The sequence below is a fragment of the Tasmannia lanceolata genome, unplaced genomic scaffold (assembly GCF_043159265.1).
Source record: "Tasmannia lanceolata isolate RefF3 unplaced genomic scaffold, GAP_Taslan_0.1 ptg000019l, whole genome shotgun sequence".
In the NCBI taxonomy this organism is placed as follows: domain Eukaryota; kingdom Viridiplantae; phylum Streptophyta; class Magnoliopsida; order Canellales; family Winteraceae; genus Tasmannia; species Tasmannia lanceolata.
Genome location: NW_027518696.1, coordinates 30,755,127 through 30,776,483, shown reverse-complemented (window position 1 = coordinate 30,776,483; position 21,357 = coordinate 30,755,127). Strand labels below are relative to the sequence as shown.

Below are 21,357 nucleotides of genomic sequence, written 5' to 3'. Positions count from 1 at the left end.
CATTCTCAATGACTAAAACAAAGATTACTCATTTAAGCAAGTAATTGGGACAATAGAGTGAATCCCAAAAGACCAAGATATGACAATGATAATAAAATCGTATAAGGAAATGCCCCTAGTTCATGGATCATGAGAGTGAACTCTGAAGGACTTAGCAAAATATTCTCGAAGAAGGTTGTCCTTAGAGTAAGAAAGACTAAGAGTACAAGCAAGATTGGATCATCTGGACCAGGCATGATCAGATCATGAGATTGCATAATCGAAAGATTGTGAGATTGTGCTCCTGCCAGTTAGGGGATGGCATGAAGATACGATCGAATCGTATGGCAGAAGAATGAAAGACGCACGATCAAGAGATTAGATGAGATAGCATAGGATTGCTTTCAACGGATAGATCATGAATGACTAATCCTATGAGATCTTTGGAAATGATGGGATTTATATCCTAACCCAAAGGGAAATTTTTTTTTTTTTTTTTTTTCACATTTTATCAGTGTTACCTGAAGGCATCAACCCTAATCCTAATCTATCGGAGTGGAGAGAGAATCTCGACTTATGACTTTGTTCGTGTATTTAAGGACCGATCGTGACCATTGGAAGATGGACCACGGCCTAATCTAGACACCAATGGGTAGGATATCCTAAACTAGGCTCACACACGTGATGCACATGTGTTCGTATACTACATGCATGTGTGGGTTAATCTAGGGGTAAGGCCAAGAGTTCCCTTAGCGCGAATCCCTGTTCGATATACTGTACCAGTGTCCGGCGTATCAGTACGTGAACAAGAGATCCGTTTACGTACCATAAAGGTACTAGGCTAAGGGTGGAATGCTTCTCTAGCACAGAGGCACCAGGTGATGAAATCCCAGTCAACCATGCTAGCTAACACTCCGGGTTCCTAAAATAGGACGTGTGTGCACGTGAGATGCAAGAGTTTAGATGCAAGTGATGTAAGTGTGTGCAATATGTTTGCGCAATCTATGATGCCTTCAGGTTTTGTTAAATTAAGTTTGAGTAAAATGTGATGAGAAAATAAAACAAGACAAACTAATCTAACAAGTATAGAGTTTTTATGAGCCATTTAAAATTAAATTCAAATGAATTATCTTTTGAAGTTTTAATGAAGTTAGGTGATCCCCAGCAGAGTCGCCAAACTGTGGGACATGATCCCGCGAGAGGGGTGGGGCGCGAGCCGCCGCGCCTTCTCTCTTGGTCTCTCGTACCCACGCGATTGGCGTGTGTTTTTTAATTGTTGATTTTAATTCGTCTTTCCTGTGAACTTGGGATCACTAAGGCAATCCGAATTCCACACGAAAGAGACTGACAGAGTCGCCACCTAGATGTGGGATCTAGGACCCGAAATTAACCAGAAATCTAGACTCGCTACCTGGTTACGAGAATGGAAGGTATGGGGAGTTATCCGCCACATGCACCATTCCTGCCCGATAATCGGTCTTCGATTCCAAAAGCTAACTCTTTTAAATTTATTTTAAATGGCTCATTCAACTCTATGTTAATGTGCGAACTAAGTGACATGCATCCTATGATCTAATTTCAATGTGAATCCTAAATGTGTATCTTGATTTATTAATTTGTCTGGATTCAATCTAAGTGAAAGTTCTCCTAAAATTCTAATTTCATGGAAAGTCCTAAGTGATTTGATTAAGCATTTACAAGAAAATTAATATACAAAACACCACAATTTGTTTGTGGTGCCGACTCGCGGGTGGTATGCCATCAGACATCCAAGCTGCCTACGTACCCAAGCCTCACTGGGATCAGAGTCGACGTAGTTCGGTGCACCTAAGCTAAGTTACATATGCCTAACTCAACTAAGACACCGACCTAGACGGGATTGACTGTTTCAACAGTTTTAGGAGAAGTTATTTAATTCAAGTTGAAGATTTTATTATCTTAGGATTTCATCGAAGATGCTATATGATTCTTATCTAAATGCAAGTTGTCCCTTAGACTAATGCAGGTTAGCCTACATCCTAGTTTACTAGGCTTGTCCTATGGAAAAGATTGGGTGACTAGTGTAACTAGACCTATGGCACGATTGCTATACATAGCAAACGTCCGTGATGAGGCTGGACTCCTAACTCTAGGACTCCCTAAAACCTAGGACACAACACCAGTGTTCCTAAATTGGGCTCTAATGGTTCTTACGACGGAAACCATAATCCAACGGTTCCGAAAGACACAAGACAAATCGATTTAAATTCTCGAGGTTAATGAATTTCAGATTTCAAGGATTTTCAGTTTATGGGCATTCAAGGATTACCAATGGTTCTAGGGTTCACCAGTTTCGGCCCAGGATAGCATCCAAGGAAGGGAATCGTGCGCTCTTTCCTTGCGCAATTTAATACTTAGGTTATAGCATCTTATTGCCTGGCATATCTCAAGATTTCCGTGGACAGTGAACCTCGGAGCCAACAACGTGCTATAGCTTAAGTATTCAAATTATCAAAGATCGGTTGCAATTGGGATACGATTATGGATGCATTGGCCATTTTTCCAGGGAAATCTAAAGATCCTAAGATTTCTATTTCAATGGATTAAGGATTTAATATATGACAGAGATTTAAGGTTCTTTAGAGATTTTCAGGTGATTTTCAATTAATTTCGAATTTTCAATGGATTTTATCAATTTTAAGCATATGAGTGATTTTACAAGTGAAATTGTTGCAAACGAATTCAAAATGAGTTGAAACTTATACAGCAGCAAGATATGATGAGATGTAGCTTGCTGGAAGATTTTTACAGATTTTTACATTAAGCTCATATTTAATTTTGATTTAACAATTAATTGACCAGATTGCAAAAATAACACAGAAACTACTAGAAATAGAAATCTAAATTCCATGAAATTTCTACATTAGTAAGATATAAGTGAAAGTAGCATGCTGTGAGATTTTCATGAATTTAGGAAACTATTTACTATCAGTTTCGGATTTTTCAATTGTTAGACCAGATTATGAATTAACACTACATCCCATGTAAAACAAGATCCAAAGTAATTGAAACTTTTATAGAAGCAAGAAATATGAAATATAAGGCTACTGTAAAAAGTTTAAGAATTTTCTTTGTGATCTGATGTCAGTAAAAATTCCCCCAAAATCTGCTGATTTTCAAAGAAAGCATAAAATTATATACCAAACAAAATCCAAAAATTCTCACAAATTCATGGTAGAATGTATCATTATCATATTATTTTCCCACGAAATTTCATTATTTTTGGAATCTGTTTAGTATATCGTTTAGTTTTCTTTGTTAAAAATCATGCAAAAATCCGAAAATATACCAAATAATTCTAAAAAAATTCCGACAACGGTGTACCTACCTGTGATCGAAATCCTCGCCGAATCCGAGAGCCGAAAAACTCGAAAATCCCGCCTCCGTGCTTCCGCTTTCTTTCTCTTTTTCCTTCTTTTTTTGTTTCTTTTTCTTCTTTTCTTGTTTCTTTTTCTTCTTTTTTTTTCTTTTCAACCCCACATAGCAACTTTGTTAGAACACATGATAGAAGAGAAATGAGTTGTGTCCTTTTACTCCCCCTCATTGAACCATTTATAGCAAAGGAATGGGAGGGTGGTGGCCACCATTGTGGACTTATTCCATGGTAGGTGGCCACCATTGTGGACATATTCCATGGTAGGTGGCCACCATTGTGGACATTGAATTTTGAGATGTGTGTGGCCCCATGCATGTTTTTTAAAGTCCTTTTGAGTAGGTAAGAGATAACCCAAGTGGGTCCCATATGTGACCAAATTCCCAATTGTGCATAAAATCATATGCCCCACTCCAAAGTATGATCGGAACCGTTCATTTGATGGGCGACAATGTGATTTAATTTGTGCTCCGCTAATCAATCCTATGGGCTGATCCAAGCCATCCAATAGATCAAAATGTGAATATGTTACCCCATTTTTAAATCACTCCCATTTGATGATCCGAACCGTCCATTTGATGGGCGACAATTGATGATCTTGACCGTTCAAATAGTGGGCTGCGATGTGATTTAATTTGTGCTCCACTAATCAATCCTATGGGCTGATCCAAACCATCCAATAGATCAAAATGTGAATATGTTACCCCATTTTTAAATCACTCCCATTTGATGATCCGAACCGTCCATTTGATGGGCGACAATTGATGATCTTGACCGTTCAAATGGTGGGTCGCAATGTAAATTGGTTGTGCCCCCTTAAATCATTCCTCTATGACGATCCAGACCATCCAATTGATGGGTCCCTTACCTAAGTAGGTTGTGTCCTCCTAAATCATTTCAATGGGCTGATCCGAGTAACTCAACCTGATGATCGTAACAAACTTGGTTGTTAAAACGACTTCTCTGAGATCTTGACCGTTCTCTTGATGATCATCTTTAGGTGTTGGATCGAAGTAGGTTCAAAACTCATTTTTCACTAAAACAATGCGCGGGCCACCCTGTTTGATCCAAATCTAAACAAATGCTCAAGACGGGCCCATCAATCGGATCCAAATTCTCTCTTGCTCGGATTCTTGGGAATAACCTTTCTCAACAATTATCAGGACGACACAAAACATGACAAAAATAACCAAAAAGATCGAGAAAACAAGAGGAGCGGACATGGGAATGGAAAACACTGAAGGAGACTGATAACAAGAACACTAACTTCTTTGTTGATTAAAACAAAACAAAATGGGGTGTCTACAAAAAGCCTTGGAGCCGGGCGTCGTGGAGGTATTAATAGTGAAAATCCTCAAGTGCGACCTTGAGAAGAGTGGAGTAGGCCGTTTGCCGAACCACTATAAATCTCTGTGTCACTTGTGTGATTGGTATTTCTCTCACTCCCTCTCTCTCTTATTTGATTATTTGTGCATAGAATTGAGTGAGTAGTTAGCATTGATAATCAACCTAAATATCTTAGCCTTGCTAACTAGGCTATTAAAATTACCTAATTAAGTTTGCTAATCAACAAGTGTTTTTGAACTTATATTAATTTGTAATATTGTTTAAGTTCAACTATTTCAAACTTAGTTAAACAAGGGATAAGTCTTGGGTGAAATCTTAGGAAAAGTTTTTAAAAGACAAAAGTTTTTTAAACATCCTATTCACCCCCCTCTAGGTTGCCAAACCAAGTCACTACTTGGATTTCATGATGCTTTGTGTGTCTTGTCGTGTGAGTGTTCCTAGAGTTAGGAGGCCTCGAGTCGTGGTCGGTTAGACACTTAGTCAAGCCGATGGCTAGACTAGGAAACACTTAGTTAGCCCATGATTTTTTTTAGGATACATAGCCTAGTTACACAGAGGATATAGAATCACCTGCATTAGCTTAAGGCTAACCAACTTGCATTAGTTAGGGCATATAGGGAGTCCTAAAAAAATTACAATTCACTTGAACTTAAGCACTCGTACAAAAAGCTTTAAAAATTAGCTGGGTCTAGTTGATCGACTCTAGGATAGCAATCTTAGATGGTTAGGCATCGTAGTTTAGAATAGGTCACCGAACTACGTCGACTCTGATTCTTCCTGAGGCCAGGATACGTAGAGCAGCCGAGATGGATGGCCATCTTGGTCCGAGTCAAGTATCACATTAGAGTCTAGGGCTTGTCGTGTCGAGTCGTATGTGATGTCGAGGTGTGTTGTATCTTTTGTTGTGTTTTCTTACTTTCCTGTACAAACCTTATACCTTTAGCTTTAGCTGTAGCATGCATGTGTTTGCCTATCAGAACTTAGACATCAATTAGGCATGACACTCATAACCTAGCTATTCTTAGGTGACATTTCTTTCATTTCTTTTGCGTGTGCTTATTATTCATCTCTGAGACATGCATGATTAGATAGACGTCTTCGCGAAGATATATGTTCTCATTTCACATGATTTTTGCCCAAAACTCTTCAAAATCAATAAATAAATGGCATAAGAGACCAGGTGCTCGCACTTGGGCTGATGAGGTGCTCTTCGGACCTTCCAAATTCGTAACCAGGCACGAACCTTCTTTTATATCTCTGGTTATCCATTGCAACAGAGCATAGTATGGGATCCAGGGCCTACTTCCTTGGATGACGACTCTTCTTTGTTTAAGGTACGTCTTGAATCCGGGCTAGTCCCCGAATCGAGAGGTATCTCACTTTACATCGCTACTCATGCTGTGAGAGGCACTTTTTTTTAGAGTTCCTTGGTAGAGCTCTCCTTCACGTGGATGATATAGAGACTTCCGGGGCTCGTCCCCCGCCTCTCTCGGATCGGGGTCTACATGTATATATGCATATATCAACATATAATGTATACTTAATTAATATCCACATTAATCTAACAGATCATATCCTTCCGTGCAATTACATCAAATGCGGAACCCTGATCCATTTGGATGTTATCGGGTCATTCGAGTTATGAGTGGGATCGTTGTAGGGATCCGACGGTAGATCCTGCAGAACCCTATGGTGGGCCTGACTGCGATCTCGCTCTGTAGTTAAACTACATCCGCATTAGGACAATGGCCTCCATCGAGACGTAACCCTCAAGATGACCGCCAGATCATCTTACCCCTAATCACATCATGTATGTGGAAGTACTTTCTTCATAACTACATCTACTGAGTTGAGTCATATGGGAGGTGGATACCATTTACCCCCTTGGTCCACTCTTGGTATACCATTTTGGTCAAGTGGTGTTTGGCCTCCAAATGCATTTGTAAAATCTTTTGAAAATAATTCAATATTTCATAGAACTTTCTAATAAACATTTTATCAAATCCGCCTGGCCAGGCGATTTAATAGGCCTACCGCTCTGACAAAATTGTAGATGTCAATCCCTAAATTTTAGGGCGAAGAATTCCTTATTGAGTATCACTATTAGTCTCAAGGGTTTGCTCTAGGATATAGCTCTATCTGAATGTGACTCTAAAATAGAATCACCATAAGATAGACTAAGACCCTAGAAAGGGTCAACAGACCAATAAGATCCCTACGGTCTAAGGACATGTGAAGGGTCCTGTCTGGAAGAACAACTTTATACTTTCTTGTCCACAAGTTGTTCTTTATTTGATCCAGTTCGGTTGCGCGATCCAATCATCGTGCCCACTCTTCTTGCTTAGGGTCCACTACCCAGATGACCGAGATAAGTCACCTCATGACATGTGCATATAGGCAAGACTGGTGCTAGTTGTATACAGAAAGAGATGTCCAGTCTCTTTCCCAGCTAGGAACTATTAAGCTTGCATAGAACTGAGATGCCATATCTCCTTCTCATTGCTCCCCTTGATCTGTGAATCCTTTAAGCATGTAATTTCTACTACGCTACCTAATGACAAACATGTGTCAATAAACAAGCACATCACACACATTCATTATTATAATTACCCATTCATGTCATGAAAAAAATCTTTATTGATTAGAAAATGTCATTCTACTGGCTTTTCAGGGCATATTCTCTAACAATCTTCCCATTTACCCTTAATGCCAGTCATGCAGGTATCTTAGACCCATTCCCTCCAGATGCTTGTCAAATACCCTTTGACTAAGGGACTTGGTCAAAAGATCTGCCACGTTGTCCACTGAAGTTACTTTAGCAATAGCCACATCCCTTCTGTCGTTAATCTCTCATATCACATGATATTTCTGAAGGACGTGCTTTGACTTCTGATGAAACCTTGGTTCCTTTGCTTAAGTGATCACCTCACTATTATCACAATACAATGTAATAGGTCCCTCAATAGAAGGCACGAGTCCAAGTTTGTCTATTAACTTCCGCAGCCATACCGCCTCCTTCGTCGCATCACTTGCAGCTGTAGACACCCAATTTTGTCAAGGATGTATTAGTAATAGGTGACGCGAGGAAGAACCTTATGACGAGTTCCAGAGCACCAATTGTATTTCTCTTAATCTATCTTTAGGGTACCTAATGATGTTTTCAACAACCGAAAGGCTGTTTTAACACAGCATCCGCCCTTTTCGGCAAACCAAAAGCCTGTCTACACGGCACGCCCAATCGGATGTTTTTCCAAGGCCCAAAACTCTCTTTTAGGCACCTAAAGGACACTCTGTCTCCCGAAAAAATCCGATGTTAGATTTATTGGAAAGCCTTGAAACAAGGAATCCACCGGACCTGACCGTGTGCGAATCAGAGTCCAATCGGATGAGATATGGACAACCAAATGCCTTGATAAGAGACGAAACCATCGCCACCTGAAAGCCCATTTTAACACGGCAAACGCCTTTTTTTGTCGAACCAGAAGCCTGTCTACACAGTGCCCGTCATTTACAACATAAACCGGTAAGCCCGTCTACACACGGCAATCCCAATCGGCAGGTTAAATTTGGGTCTGAAACCTTCTTTTGGCATCCAAAGGACACCCAGTCTCCCGAAAGCACCCGATTTCTAGGTCATTGGAAAGCCCTGAACATAAGGAATCCAACGAACCTAACCGCGTGCGAATCGGAGTCTAATCGGAAGAGATATGGACGATCGAACATATCGATAAGAGATGAAAAACACTACAAAACAAAACAGAGAAGAGGCGAACTATCGTGGGAATCGGGGACGACATCATCCACCTTTATGGGGATGATGTCATCCCAGAATTCATCCCAGATGAATTCCAATTCGTCCCAAACGAATTTGAATTCATCTGAGACGAATTATGGTTCGAACCAGATATTTTTTAACACTTATCCCTCTTCTCTCTCTCTCTCTCTCCCTCAGGTGCATACATCTTCTTTCGGTGTATTTCTCCCTTTTTTCAAGCCCCAAACCCCCCGCAGAAATCAGTCAGAAACCCTAGTTAGCTTGCTTTAAAAGAGAGAAAGTAGAAAAACACTAGGTAGCTCCTTTCGGACATCGGCACTCCGCCGAATTTCTGAAGGTTCAGAGCGTCTTTTTTTCTTGTTTACGCTGTTGTTCTGCCAAATTTCGTAGAACTTCGAGCTACTTTTCCATAGTAGTGCCGTTGTTTTGCTGAAATCTCGACAAACTCGGAGGGTCGGCTATACAGTGCCGTTACGCCACCGATTTCTCTGCAATCTCTGAAGCCTCCCCCTCCAAACAAGCGCGGTTACTCTGCCAAACTCTCCAAACGGTAAGGATAAACCCTAACAAATGTAAATAATGTAATCCATTTACTTTTCTGTTGTGTATTTACAAAACGGATACGGTGGGTTTCATCATCCGTGATGTCAAGCCCCTTTATCCGCCCCTTTCCACTTAATTTGAGTTAATTTGTGTCGTGAGTAAGTTGAGAAATCAAGCTCTGCCGCAAGCAACTTACGATATCAATCAGATTAACTATATTTACTTTCTGTTGTGTATTTACAAAACGGATACGGTGGGTTTGATCATCTGTGATGTCAAGCCCCTTTATCTGCCCCTTTGTCATCTAATTTAAGTTAATTTGTGTCGTGAGTAAGTTGCGAAATCAGGCTCTGCCGCAAGCAACTTACAATATCAATCAGATTAACCATATTTACTTTCTGTTATGTATTTACGAAACTTATGGGGTGGGTTTCATCATTCGTGGTGTCAAGCGCCTCTATGCTTTTTACTAATTCTAGCACTTTACAGCTTTCTGCACAAGTAAGGTACGAGGTTGAGATGTCACAAGAGTCGTTCCGATATGGTCGATACCTTGTGGCGTAAATCCCTCTGGCTTGCTCTTTACTTTCTGCAATTTACAGCTTTCTGCACAGTAAAGTACGAGGTGGTGACATCATAGGATCTCGAGCGCACAAATTGCCCCCTGAACTTATGTTATAAACCCCTCTGCCTTACTTTTATTTTCTATACAGTTATTTTTCGTTTGATTCAAGTTAACCTGATCGTGAGTAGTTGCGAGTTCCTTTCGGAGCCGTAAACAGCTTACAACACCAACCAGGTTAATTATCGCTTATTTTCGTTTTCTTTTGTAAATTCACTCCATTTACATTCAGAATTAAGCATAATCTAACAAGGGAAATAAGTTCAAATCTTATTTTAAATCCTTCTAAAATGCCAATCTAAGTTAAGAGACCGAATTAAGCCGGGCGAGAGGGTTGCTTAATACCTTCCCCAATTGTAACCACAACCCTTACCTGGATATCTGTAAGGACCATGCCTTTTAGCAAACAGAGTAAAATATAAGGTTATAGGCTCAAAGCAAAGGAATTCCTGATTACTATTCTTCCAATGAAATTTGGGTCATTACTCATTTTCTTGGAAGAATTTCTTGGAAGAATAGACATGGGTCCTAGGCCCTAACTTAGGTGGCGACTCTGAGTTTCTCTAAACTTGTGAAGTTAGGACTACGGTCCCGAGTCCGCAAGTAGTGCAGATCAAATAAACCCTCTATGTTAAACCCGATTGTGGTGATCCCCTGTCGTCCTACGCAAACAAGGAAAAAAATCGGCTCCCACAGACTGGCGATTTTGCCAGGGATAATATAAAGATGATAATCTCTCTCAAGCAGAGCCTATTATCAAAATAAAAAGGTTGTAGCTCTAGATAGCTAATCTTGCAAGAATTTGAAATCAACTAATTTGATTTTTTCTCCTTTCTTAGGGTTATCCTTAACCCGATATAGCCTTCAGGGGTATTCGCAAGCTGCAAACTTTTTCACAAGTTGCGAACGCTCCAGACAAGTGAAAATAAAACAAGTGTTAGATTTACTTTCCAGTACATATACACTTGCTGCGCCTTTTCTACAGGGATTGCTAAGAGCCAATGCTCAAAGTTGCCGCAAAATTGTTTGAGGCAATGCTCGCAATTAAATTATACGAAAACGCCCCGGGAGGCACTTAGGCTACCCCCTTGTTTTCAATTTTCACGCACACACCATGGGCGTTCATCGCCCACTTGCATACCTATTTACCCAACAGTAAGTAGCCCTTGGAACGGATTCAGTTGTATTTGTGATTTCATCACCCGAGTCTGCTGGTCACGCATCCATTTGAGGTGAAAGCACCACCTCTTTGCACGTTGCCCTTGTGGTGACGTTAAAACAATGCTGTACTAACTTTCCGTTGCGTTCAGGTACACTGAACAAGGAATTGCTTATGCACATTGGCAAGAGGGACCTTGAAGCTTTCATCCCCTGCATAGCCCAGCATACTAGACACGCAGATATTACCATGTCCTGTCTAAGGACATGCTGAGCTTAGAGTTAAGCAAGCCTACCAGTTACTCTCGAGAGATGTGAGTATCTAAATAGGGATACACTAAACCCCCAGCCCAGGACGGGCATGTCGAGTGAGTCTAGAAAAGTGTCCCCGGGTTGCCCCAATTCTTGCTAGGGATGTCATTACCCTAGCCCGATGTGCACTCGGTCGCAGTTTTCATTGGACCCAAAATTAAAGGTTATGTCTAACCTTTAGTTTTGTCCAGAGTCATGTTTTGCAAACCATAACATCACATTCCTTGGATAAAGCAAACCTTTGTACGATGGAAGAATGTTCGTCTTGTGGTTAATGCGCTTAACCAAAAGACGCCCTCATTTTGGTCCTATCTCACAGAAATTTTATAGTCCCTCAATCTTCAAACCAGATTATCTTGGTTTCAGTCTTATCAGACCTCGCTGTTTCTCTAAAAACAGTGAAGCCCTGTTCAATTAAAGTCTACCCCATTCAAAACCATCTAGTTTCTCTGTTCAAAGGTTACATCTCCACACAGAGATATACTTTCCTTGACCCCTCTTGCGGTCAATAGCGGCAAAGCTCTGCCCAAAAATCCTTTCAAAGGTTACCTCTCCACACAGAGATATACCTTCCTTGACCCCTCTTGTGGTCAAAAGTAAAAAAAAAAAAAATCCTTTCAAAGGTTACCTCTCCACACAGAGATATACCTCCTTGACCCCTCTTGCGGTCAATAGCGGCAAAGTTTTGTCAAAAAAAAAAAATCCTTTCAAAGGTTACCTCTCCACACAGAGATAGACCTTCCTTGACCCCTCTTGCGGTCAATAGCGGCAGAGCTCTGCCCAAAAATCCATTCAAAGGTTACCTCTCCGCATAGAGAAAGACCTTCCTTGACCCCTCTTGCGGTCAATAGCGGCAAAGCACTGCCCAAAAATCCTTTCAAAGGTTACCTCTCCACACAGAGATATACCTTCCTTGACCACTCTTGCGGTCAATAGCGGCAAAGCTCTGCCCAAAAAAATCCTTTCAAAGGTTATCTCTCCACACAGAGATATACCTTCCTTGACCCCTCTTGCGGTTAATAGCGGCAGAGCTCTGCCCAAAAATCTTTTCAAAAGGTTACCTCTCCACACAGAGATAGACCTTCATTGACCCCTCTTGCGGTCATTGGCGGCAAAGCTCTGCCCAATCCAACCCATCTTCTGGTACGAAGATACTTTTGTCCAAACCGTGGTCACAGTACCCGAGCATCCCTCAAATTTCCAATTTATCTTTCTAAAAGGATAGATCCCTCTCCAAACCACTTTTGGTTCTGCGGCAGCAAAGCTCTTCCGATATGAAGATAACCTTGTCATAACGTCTGCTATGGTCTAGATACCCGAGCTCCACTCAATTTCAAATCAGTCTTACCAAAAGTTAGACTTTTTCCAGCCTTAGTTAAGGTTTCAGACAGCAAAGCTCTGCCCAAATTCAACCCATCTTCTGGCACGGAGATTGCCTTAAACCATTCATCGTGGTTGCTATACCCCAGCCCTGCTCTAATTCTATTTAGTCTTTTCATATTAGACTCATTTCCGACCATCTCATAACAACAAATAAAGACAAAACTCTGTCAAATTTGTCTTCGAATCCTCTCAGTGGAATACCCATTTCTTTGTCTGTTACGTTCAAAATGTTAGGTTTCCGTAAATATATCTTCTCGTCAGAGGATATTCTTAGTCAAATCTTTGTCCTAACCCAAGTATCGGACCTCTGTCAGTGTATCGTCATCAGATCAAGATTAGATCTATATCTAAACCCTGTTTGAGTTGAGCCTCTAAGCGATTTCTCCCAATTTTCAAATCGTCAGGGCAGATGTTGCTGTCCATCCTTTTCTCTACTTCAGGATCCGTCCAAAAATTTGTAGAAAATTACAAAAAGAAAAAGAACTAACAAAAATACCAAAAACAAATGTTTTACCCATCTTTTTCATTTGATTTACCGTATTTTTGTTCTCTGTCTTCTATGTAGATAGATCATGAACCATCGAGTAGAATTGAATGATTGGATCCACAACTTCTACAATGTCGAGAGTTTCAATTTCAGTCATTGGTTCACCAACCCCTTCGAGCAGTACTTTCCTTTGCTTTCGTCTGTCCAGGTTGATTGGAATCTCCTCCGAGCAGCCACCCAATTTTGGGACAAAGATAGTCATGTTTTTCGATTTGGCCTAGAGGAAATCTGCCCCACCTATGAGGAATTCTGCATCCTACTAGGAGTATCTGAGGATGGACCCACTGTCAGACCTATTGATAGGCCGGGATATGTTCAGCAAGTCATGAAGCACTTTTGCTTCCAAGGGCAAAACCCCTCGGACTTCATGACTTCAGAGGGAGTTCTTGTTAACCAGTTAATTGAGGCTTTTTCTCCAGTTCAAGATATCGATAATCTCGCTTACCAAGCAGCTCGTCAAAAGGCTTTCTTATTCTGTGTTTATGCTAAATATCTCACTAGACAGGAATTTGACGAAGCTTCCTTTCGAATTCTCAGCATACTAGATCAGGTTCCCGACAGAGCAAAATCCAGTACCCATCATCTTAGCCGAAACTTTGAACAGATTGGAAAAAAGTCGAGATGATCCCAATCGTCAGTTTACAGGCTTTCCTATCCTCCTTTATATTTGGCTCTGTCTGAAGCTTTACATTGCTTCCCCGGGTTCCCGATTAGATGTCTCGATATATAACTTCCACAATTGGCACCATTTTGCGCACCCAGAAATGGTATTTGGCTGGCATGCACGGATGTCTGGCCTAGAAGGTGAAAATATCTATTGGAAGATATATGGGTACTACCCCAATGTTCTATCTTCGCTAGGATTCTCCTACATTCAGCTTCTTAGCTTGGAAGACAGTTCATTTTATATCCCAAGCCGCATTATGTGTCAATCTGGAGCTAAGCAGGAGATTATCGAACCAATCACCCACTTGTATCCTCCACGAGAGTTTACTAATGAATTTTCTAAGGCTGTCGCCTCAAATTGGAAAAAGAGGGAAACCCTTTCCTCTCATGATCTGGCTTCTTCGCATGTAAACGAGGTAGCAACCAACTACTACTCCGAACTTAAAGCAGAAATCCTTCTGGCTACTATTTCTCTTGGTCATTGATCTAGCTTGCGTAAAAGATAGAGAGCCGTTTTGTTTTACTTTTATTTTACCGATTTTGCTTTGTAAATTGCGTGTCAAAGGCCCCTGTGTAAAAGAAAAAAGAAAAAGAAATGTAAATAAATAAAAAAGTATGTGCATAGGTATTGTATCAATCCTTTTGTTTATTTGAAAATTTCCTTGTTACCTTTTGTATGGAATAGACTATGTCGGCAGAAATAATGTCTAAATGGATACGAAGTTACGTAGAATTAATAAGCTCTTTCCATTTCACCTACCTGACTCATCATGAGTATACCTTTCCTTTCTATGAGTCCATTCATGTAGATTGGAATCTTCTCAAAGCAGCAGCACAATTTTGGGAACCCCGATATCTCGTCTTTCGTTTCGGTCTTCAAGAAGTATGTCACACTTTCGAAGAATGTTGTACACTTTTGCAGTATATGCAGATGGACCCATTATCCACCCCGAGATCAAATATGGGATTAACAGGCTCATGTGTAGTAGACTCCTTTGTATGTTAGGATAGGACCCTGATGATTTCATGTCTTCAGATGGCCTATACATAGATAGACTCAGGGACGTCTGCTCCTCAGAAGGAGACTTGCAGGACGCCACGTTTCAGCCACGTCGTCGTGAGGCCTATACACTATGCATGTATGCAAACTACCTCATGTGTCAGGAAGACAATCTAGTTTCTCTCCCCTTTCTCAGCGTTGTAGACCAATTGTCTCTAGATGCCAACCATGTGCCCACTATTCTGGCTGAAATCTTTAGAGGGTTAGACCGAGTTTCTAAACACCCTCACCTTCCTTTCTCAGGATGTCGAACCTTACTGTATATTTGGCTTTGTCTCAAGCTTCATATAGCAATTCCCCGTCCTCGGACAATCCCTTGCATCTCGAACTTTCAGTCTGGGAAACCAAAGGTTCATTTAAATAGTGAGCCAGAGTGGCATGACTGGTTAGAAACCTGTGACAGTTGTGATATTGCTTGGAGAGCCCTAAGTTCTAACTCTTTCACCTTAAGGACCTCCCAAACTAAATATGTTTGTCTCCTGGGTCTAGAATACACCTCTTTCTACATCCCTCGCTGAATCATGCGTCAGTTCGGAGCAAAACAACATCCTTGGGAGTCACCTGTTCGCTTCTATTTGCCAAAAAGAATCAGTACAAATTTGGGCAGGACTCTTTACTCAGCTTGGGAAGCCCGTATAATAGTCCCTCTGGGTGAAATCTATGTTCCTCGTGCAGAAAGAATACACCTAGACTATTACTCAGCACTGATTTTGCACATCGCTCCAGAGACCGAATCTGTGGGATCTTCTCATGACGCGTAGCCCCCCTCTGATACTATTCGTTCAGCTCAGAATTGCCAGGCTATGGACTACTTCTACACTGAAGATAACAAGTTTCTTTTTTCTTTCTTTTTACAAAATCCTTGTAAAGAAATAGTGATAGAAGTCCGGTCTGCACAGGCCTTCAAGTATAAATATTGTAAATATTGGTCAGACATATAAATAAATAAAAGTTTTATTTGTATCTGCCATTCTGTTTACATAACTCTTCCACCTTGTATGAATAAATTCTAAAACTAGTGTACCTTCCCATCTGCAGGTAGAAAGTTTCTTATACTTGAAACCATTGCATCAAAGAAGTCAATAGCTTGGGCCCGAACACAACCTAGTTTAGAAAGAATTTCAGAACCACCTAGTTCTTCAGTTCCTACTCCTCTGGTAGCAATTTTAGAACCTTCTAGTCCTTCAATCCCTCTCGCCATCATGGTTGAACCTTCAGATCAATCCCAGATTATCTAAGAACTGCAACAGGCAGTAGCAGAACTCACTCAAAATCTCCACCATCTCTCAGAGGAGAATGCTGTGTGAGATCCCCCCTTAAGGTTATGATAACATCTCCTGCACCACCGCAACCTATACCTCCTCCTATTCAAGAAACTGCACCGGCTCTGCCCATTAACCAATCCACAGGTCACCTTCCGGACCGTTTTTGGGAGATCAGTATGCAGATGAGAATCACCTCTTTTCTCAGATCCTGAAACAATGGGAAGATAAGTTTGCCAAGGTCAACTAGGACCTCAAACTTATAAAGTTCATGGATCAACTGAACTCTCTTTTTGAGATGTCTCTTTATTTCCCGATGTACAGCTTCCGGCTAGCTTCAAATGGCCTGACATTAGCAAGTATGATGGGACTGGTTCTCCTCATAACCATCTCGCTGTATTCGAGAGTATGCTTTGGTCACAGGGTCTTTCCTCAGATCAGTTAGCCCTTGTGTTTCAGATGTCCTTAAAAGTAGTAGCGCAGAAATGGCTCCTAAGTTTACCTGAACTACCGACTATGGGTTGGGAACGAATCATGAATGAGTTCATTAAGCAGTTCTCCTACGAAGATGGCACTGAAACCTCTCATCGGGATCTTCAGACCACCAGACAAGAACCCATGGAATCCTTCTCCGATTTTGTGAAACGTTGGCGTCATAAGACAACTCAGATCTTAAGCGACCCACTGAGGAAGATCAGATCGATATGATGCAGCAGAACCTGACATTGTCTTTCCAGAGTCCCATGGCCATTCAGAGTTTCACCAGTCTCAAACACTTCATTGATACAGGCAACAAAATTGGGATTCTCTAGCTTGTGGTTGGATTAGCAAAACTTCCCCTATGCCTAGAACCACTCACCCTAAGAAACCTCATATGTCCAAAGAAGTCAATGAAGCCAAGCCGGCTCTAGAAATTTCTGAAACTCCATTTCTCTGGCAGCAAAGTAATGCTTCTTCAGGACCTCCTGTTGTTAATAGGACACTTCGGGAATTCACTCCCTTACCGGCTACCCCCACCACCATCATGAAATTGCTTCTTCAAGCCAAGAAAATATTTCTACTTGCACCCCGTCCACCTCCCAATCCTCTACCCAAAACATGGAACAATAGAGAATACTGTGAGTACCATCAAGGTAAAGGGCACCAAACTGATAGATGTCTCACTGTGAAAGATGCTATCCAAGACATTCTAGACAAAAAATAGTTCATTCTCCCGTCGGGGCCAAATGTCAACACCAATCCTCTTCCAAATCATAATCCTTCGTCTCCCACTACCAGTGTTATCTTCACCGAATCTCTACAAATTGATTTCTTGTCCCTAATTTTCACTATTGAACCCTATCAATGGGGAACCGATAATAATATTTACCTACGAGAAATTGGGGAAGAGGAACCATGCCCTCTTGCCATTTGCGCAGCCTTCGATGAAGAACCTTATGTCCTAGATCTAGTTAAAGCTGGAATAGATGAAACTTCGTTCATGCTGTCATTAGAAGATCTCGAAGTCAGTAATCTTGAGACCTCAGAAGTAGGACATCTCACTAGGGATTGTAGAAATTACAAACCCCCAGAGCTCAGGACAGAGGATCAGGTCGACATTGTCAAATGAAAGGTCGTTGGCACAGAAGTTGATCAGGAGGATCTGAACATAGAGGTCCTCCTCAAAAGCTTGCAGACTTCTCAAGTGTCAAAGACACTACACCCGAGCAGCTCACCAATTTGGTTGCAGCAGTCACAGCCTCTACGACTCTCTCATTTTTAGACCAAGATCTGACCCTCGAAGGAAAGAACCATTCCAAGCCTCTCCTTGTTACTGTGCTATGTAATCAAAAGAAAGTACCTGCCGTACTCGTAGACAATGGTTTGGCCTTGAACAACTGTCCACTGAGCATGGCCACAACTATTGGTTTCGGTCCTAGTGACTTCACCCCATCTGATCAAGGCATCATGGCCTATGATAATTCCCGACGAGATATAGTTGGAACTTTGTCTACTGCTATCTTTATGGGCGGTGAAACCTTTGATGTCAAATTCCAAGTACTTAACATCAAGTCATCCTTCAACTTGCTGTTACGACGACCTTGGCTTCACACAGTAGGGGCTGTCCCTTCTTCTTTGCATCAGAAGCTTAAATTCATTAAAGGTAGCAGAGTTATCACAGTTCGAGGTGATAAAGACCTAGAAGTTGGTGCTATCTTGTCCGATCCCCATGGCAAGTCAGCCGAAGGTAGTCTTTACCTCAATGGGTTCCACCTCGATGTCACCCATATCAGCTGGGAACAAGCGAAGAAAGAATTGGTTCCACTCCAGTACGATATCAATCCTTTTGTGCCCACTATGCTCAAAATTAACGGATACATCCCCGGAATAGGATTATGACGACATCAACAAGGAGTAGTCCAGTTCGATGATTTGCATTTCCCTTCCAATATCGATACAACTGGTCTAGGCTATCACAACACATATCAGGAGGAACAAGATATGCCTATGCAGAAAAGCTGGTGAGGTCATGCCTATGCTAGAAATCGAGCAAACCCTGAATCGTTAGTTTTGCCAAGAAGGAGAAGACTTCCTTTACTATGGTTTTCTAGAGTGGTCTACACATCCCATCACGGGCGAGCGAGTTCCTGGGTTTCATATTTTCTTTGCTACAGGTTGGTCAGGTGAAGAAGATGACATTTGGTGACGAAAACAGTATATGCGTGTAGAGATTTTGAAGTTTGATTTGGCAGATTACCTTGAACCGGTATTGATGCGATCAATGTTCCAAGAAAACGCTTTGACAGTCTGCATGATTAGGGAACCCGCTCTGCTTTTCTCTCCTCAAAGTATGATTACCAATACTGGCAGTTCAGAGCTCTCCAACTGGACAAACACCCTCATCCCGTTCCTCACTACAGCTATCCCTTCGAATACAGATTTTTCCTCCTTTGAGTCGGACTCTTCTTCTGATTCTGACTCTTCTTCTGAAAATGTTTCAAATGTAAATGAGCCTGAACAAGGTGCGTCAGTCAGTTTTTTCGATGTATCTTTTGAATCAATCAAAGAACTTTCTCTGTACACGCCTTTGTCTTTTGATAATATTGAAACTAATGCTTTAAATAACATCGAACAAACCTCCTCAGACGATGATGCAGATGAAACTCCCCTCAAGATTAAAAAACTAATCGAACGAAGGGAGCAACGTCGAGCAAAACCATTAGAAGATGAGTTTAAAACTATTTATCCCCTGAAGAGCGTGCGGAATTAATCAAGTTGTTAAAAGAGTTCAAAGAAGTCTTTGCCTGGTCATACACGGATATGCCAGGATTGTGAGGACATTGTCCAGCATCATATCCCTCTCTACCCGGAAGCTAAGCCGAAGAAATAAAAGCTCAGAAAGCTGGGGCCTGAATGCCTTCTTAAAATCAAAGATGAGGTGACAAACCAGTTGAAGCCGGATTCCTAGAGGTCGTCACATATTCCGAATGGTTAGCAAACATTGTCCCAGTACTAAGAAGGATGGAAGAGTGTGTTGCTACGTCGATTTCAGAGATCTAAATAAAGCTAGTCCAAAGGATGGCTTTCCCTTGCCCCACATTGACGTTCTCATCGATAACACGGCAGGTCATGCCTTACTCTCCTTTATGGATGGGTTCTCGGGGTACACCAAAATAAAGATGGCTCCAAAAGACAAGACCAAGACAACGTTCACTACGTAGTGGGGAACCTATTGCTACAGGGTGATGCCATTCGGTCTCAAAAAAACTGGTGCAACGTATCAAAGGGTAGCAACTACCCTCTTTCATGACTTGATTCACAAGGAAGTAGAGGTATATGTTGATGACATGATTGTCAAAGACAAGTATCGATCAGACCATTTCCATACTTTGAGAAAATTCTTTGAAAGAATTGCAAAAAATAAACTCAAACTTAACCCAAACCAGTATGTTTTTGGAGTCATTTCTGCGAACTATTAGGTTTTCTTGTCAGCCACAGAGGAATCGAAGTAGACCCTGCCAAGGTTAAAGCGATCCAGGAGATACCGTCTCCCTAAATAGAAAAAGAAATAAAAGGGTTCTTGGGAAAAGTTCAGTACTTAAGCTGTTTCATCACTCAGCTTACCAAAACGTGCGAGCCAATCTTCAAGCTTCTGAAGAAAAATGTGTTCAAACAGTGGAACTCTGGATGCCAGCAAGCCCTCGAAAAGATCAGAATGTCTGTTGTCACCTCCAATTTTACCACCAGCAGTACCTGGGTGGCCATTTCTCCTGTATCTTTCAAATACGGATACGTATCTCGGATGTATTTTGGCACAAGAAGATCCAGAGACAAGAAAAGAAATGCCAATTTATTACCTCAGCAAGAAGATGTTAGATTATGAACTAAATTATACTCAACTGGAGAAAACTTGTCCAGCATTGGTGTGGGCCACGAAAAGGCTTAGACACTACTTACTATCATAAATAATCTACCTCGTCTCTTGTATGGATTCGATGAAGTACCTGTTCGAGAAACTAGCCCTGATTGGCAGAACCGCGCGTTGGTTGTTGTTATTATCAGAATTTGACTTCACATATGTCACCTAGAAGTCTATTAAAGGCAGAATCATTGCAGAGTAGTTAGCTGATGCACCCACTGAAAATGCAAAATTGAGTCATGAGTTTCCAGACGAAGGAATCATGATAATCAAAGATGTGCCTAGTCTTACAACATGGACCATGTACTTTGATGGAGCAACCAACTCAAAAGGCAAAGGGGTTGGTATTGTCCTTATTTCACCTCGAGATGAGCACATACCAATCTCTATCAAATTAGACTTTGACTGCACCAACAATGTGGCTAAGTACGAAGCCTACATAGCCAGTCTAGAAGCAACCCTATCCTTGGAGGTTCAAGACCTTGATCTATACAGAGATTCTCTATTAGTCATCTGTCAAACAAATGGAAAATGGCTCACCAAAAAGGATAAGTTGGTTCCTTATCACACTTACCTTACGAGTTTGATGAAGAGTTTCCACAATATCAGCTTCACCTAAATCTCTAGATTGAGAAATAGGTTCGCTGATTGCGCTAGCCACTCTTGCGTCTATGGTTGATATCCCGGTTGGGGTTAAGGTCCGTACTTTTGCAATAAAACGTCATGTCGTCCCTGCACACATACACATGGTTCAGATACCAGCCAGATGTCCAGATGGGAAATCTTGGTATTTTGATATTAAAAATCTTATCTCCGGTAGGGGACACCTCCCTAAAAGGCTCTTTAAAGGAAAGAAGAGCGTTACAGAAACTGGCGTCCAGGTATGTCATTT

At 41.3% G+C, this 21,357-nt stretch overlaps 1 protein-coding gene across 1 annotated transcript; it reads left to right on the top strand.

Moving 5' to 3' along the window:
• The first annotated feature begins 20,727 nt into the window (after nt 1-20,727).
• LOC143852492 (uncharacterized) lies at nt 20,728-21,084 on the top strand. The gene has a single exon (XM_077361876.1). It carries the CDS (start codon nt 20,728-20,730, stop codon nt 21,082-21,084), a length of 357 nt encoding a protein of 118 aa, XP_077217991.1.
• Nucleotides 21,085-21,357: the final 273 nt, after the last annotated feature.

Excerpts from the sequence above, each read along its gene's own strand:
- LOC143852492 (XM_077361876.1), top strand. The coding sequence starts at position 20,728 with ATGATAATCAAAGATGTGCCTAGTCTTACAACATGGACCATGTACTTT.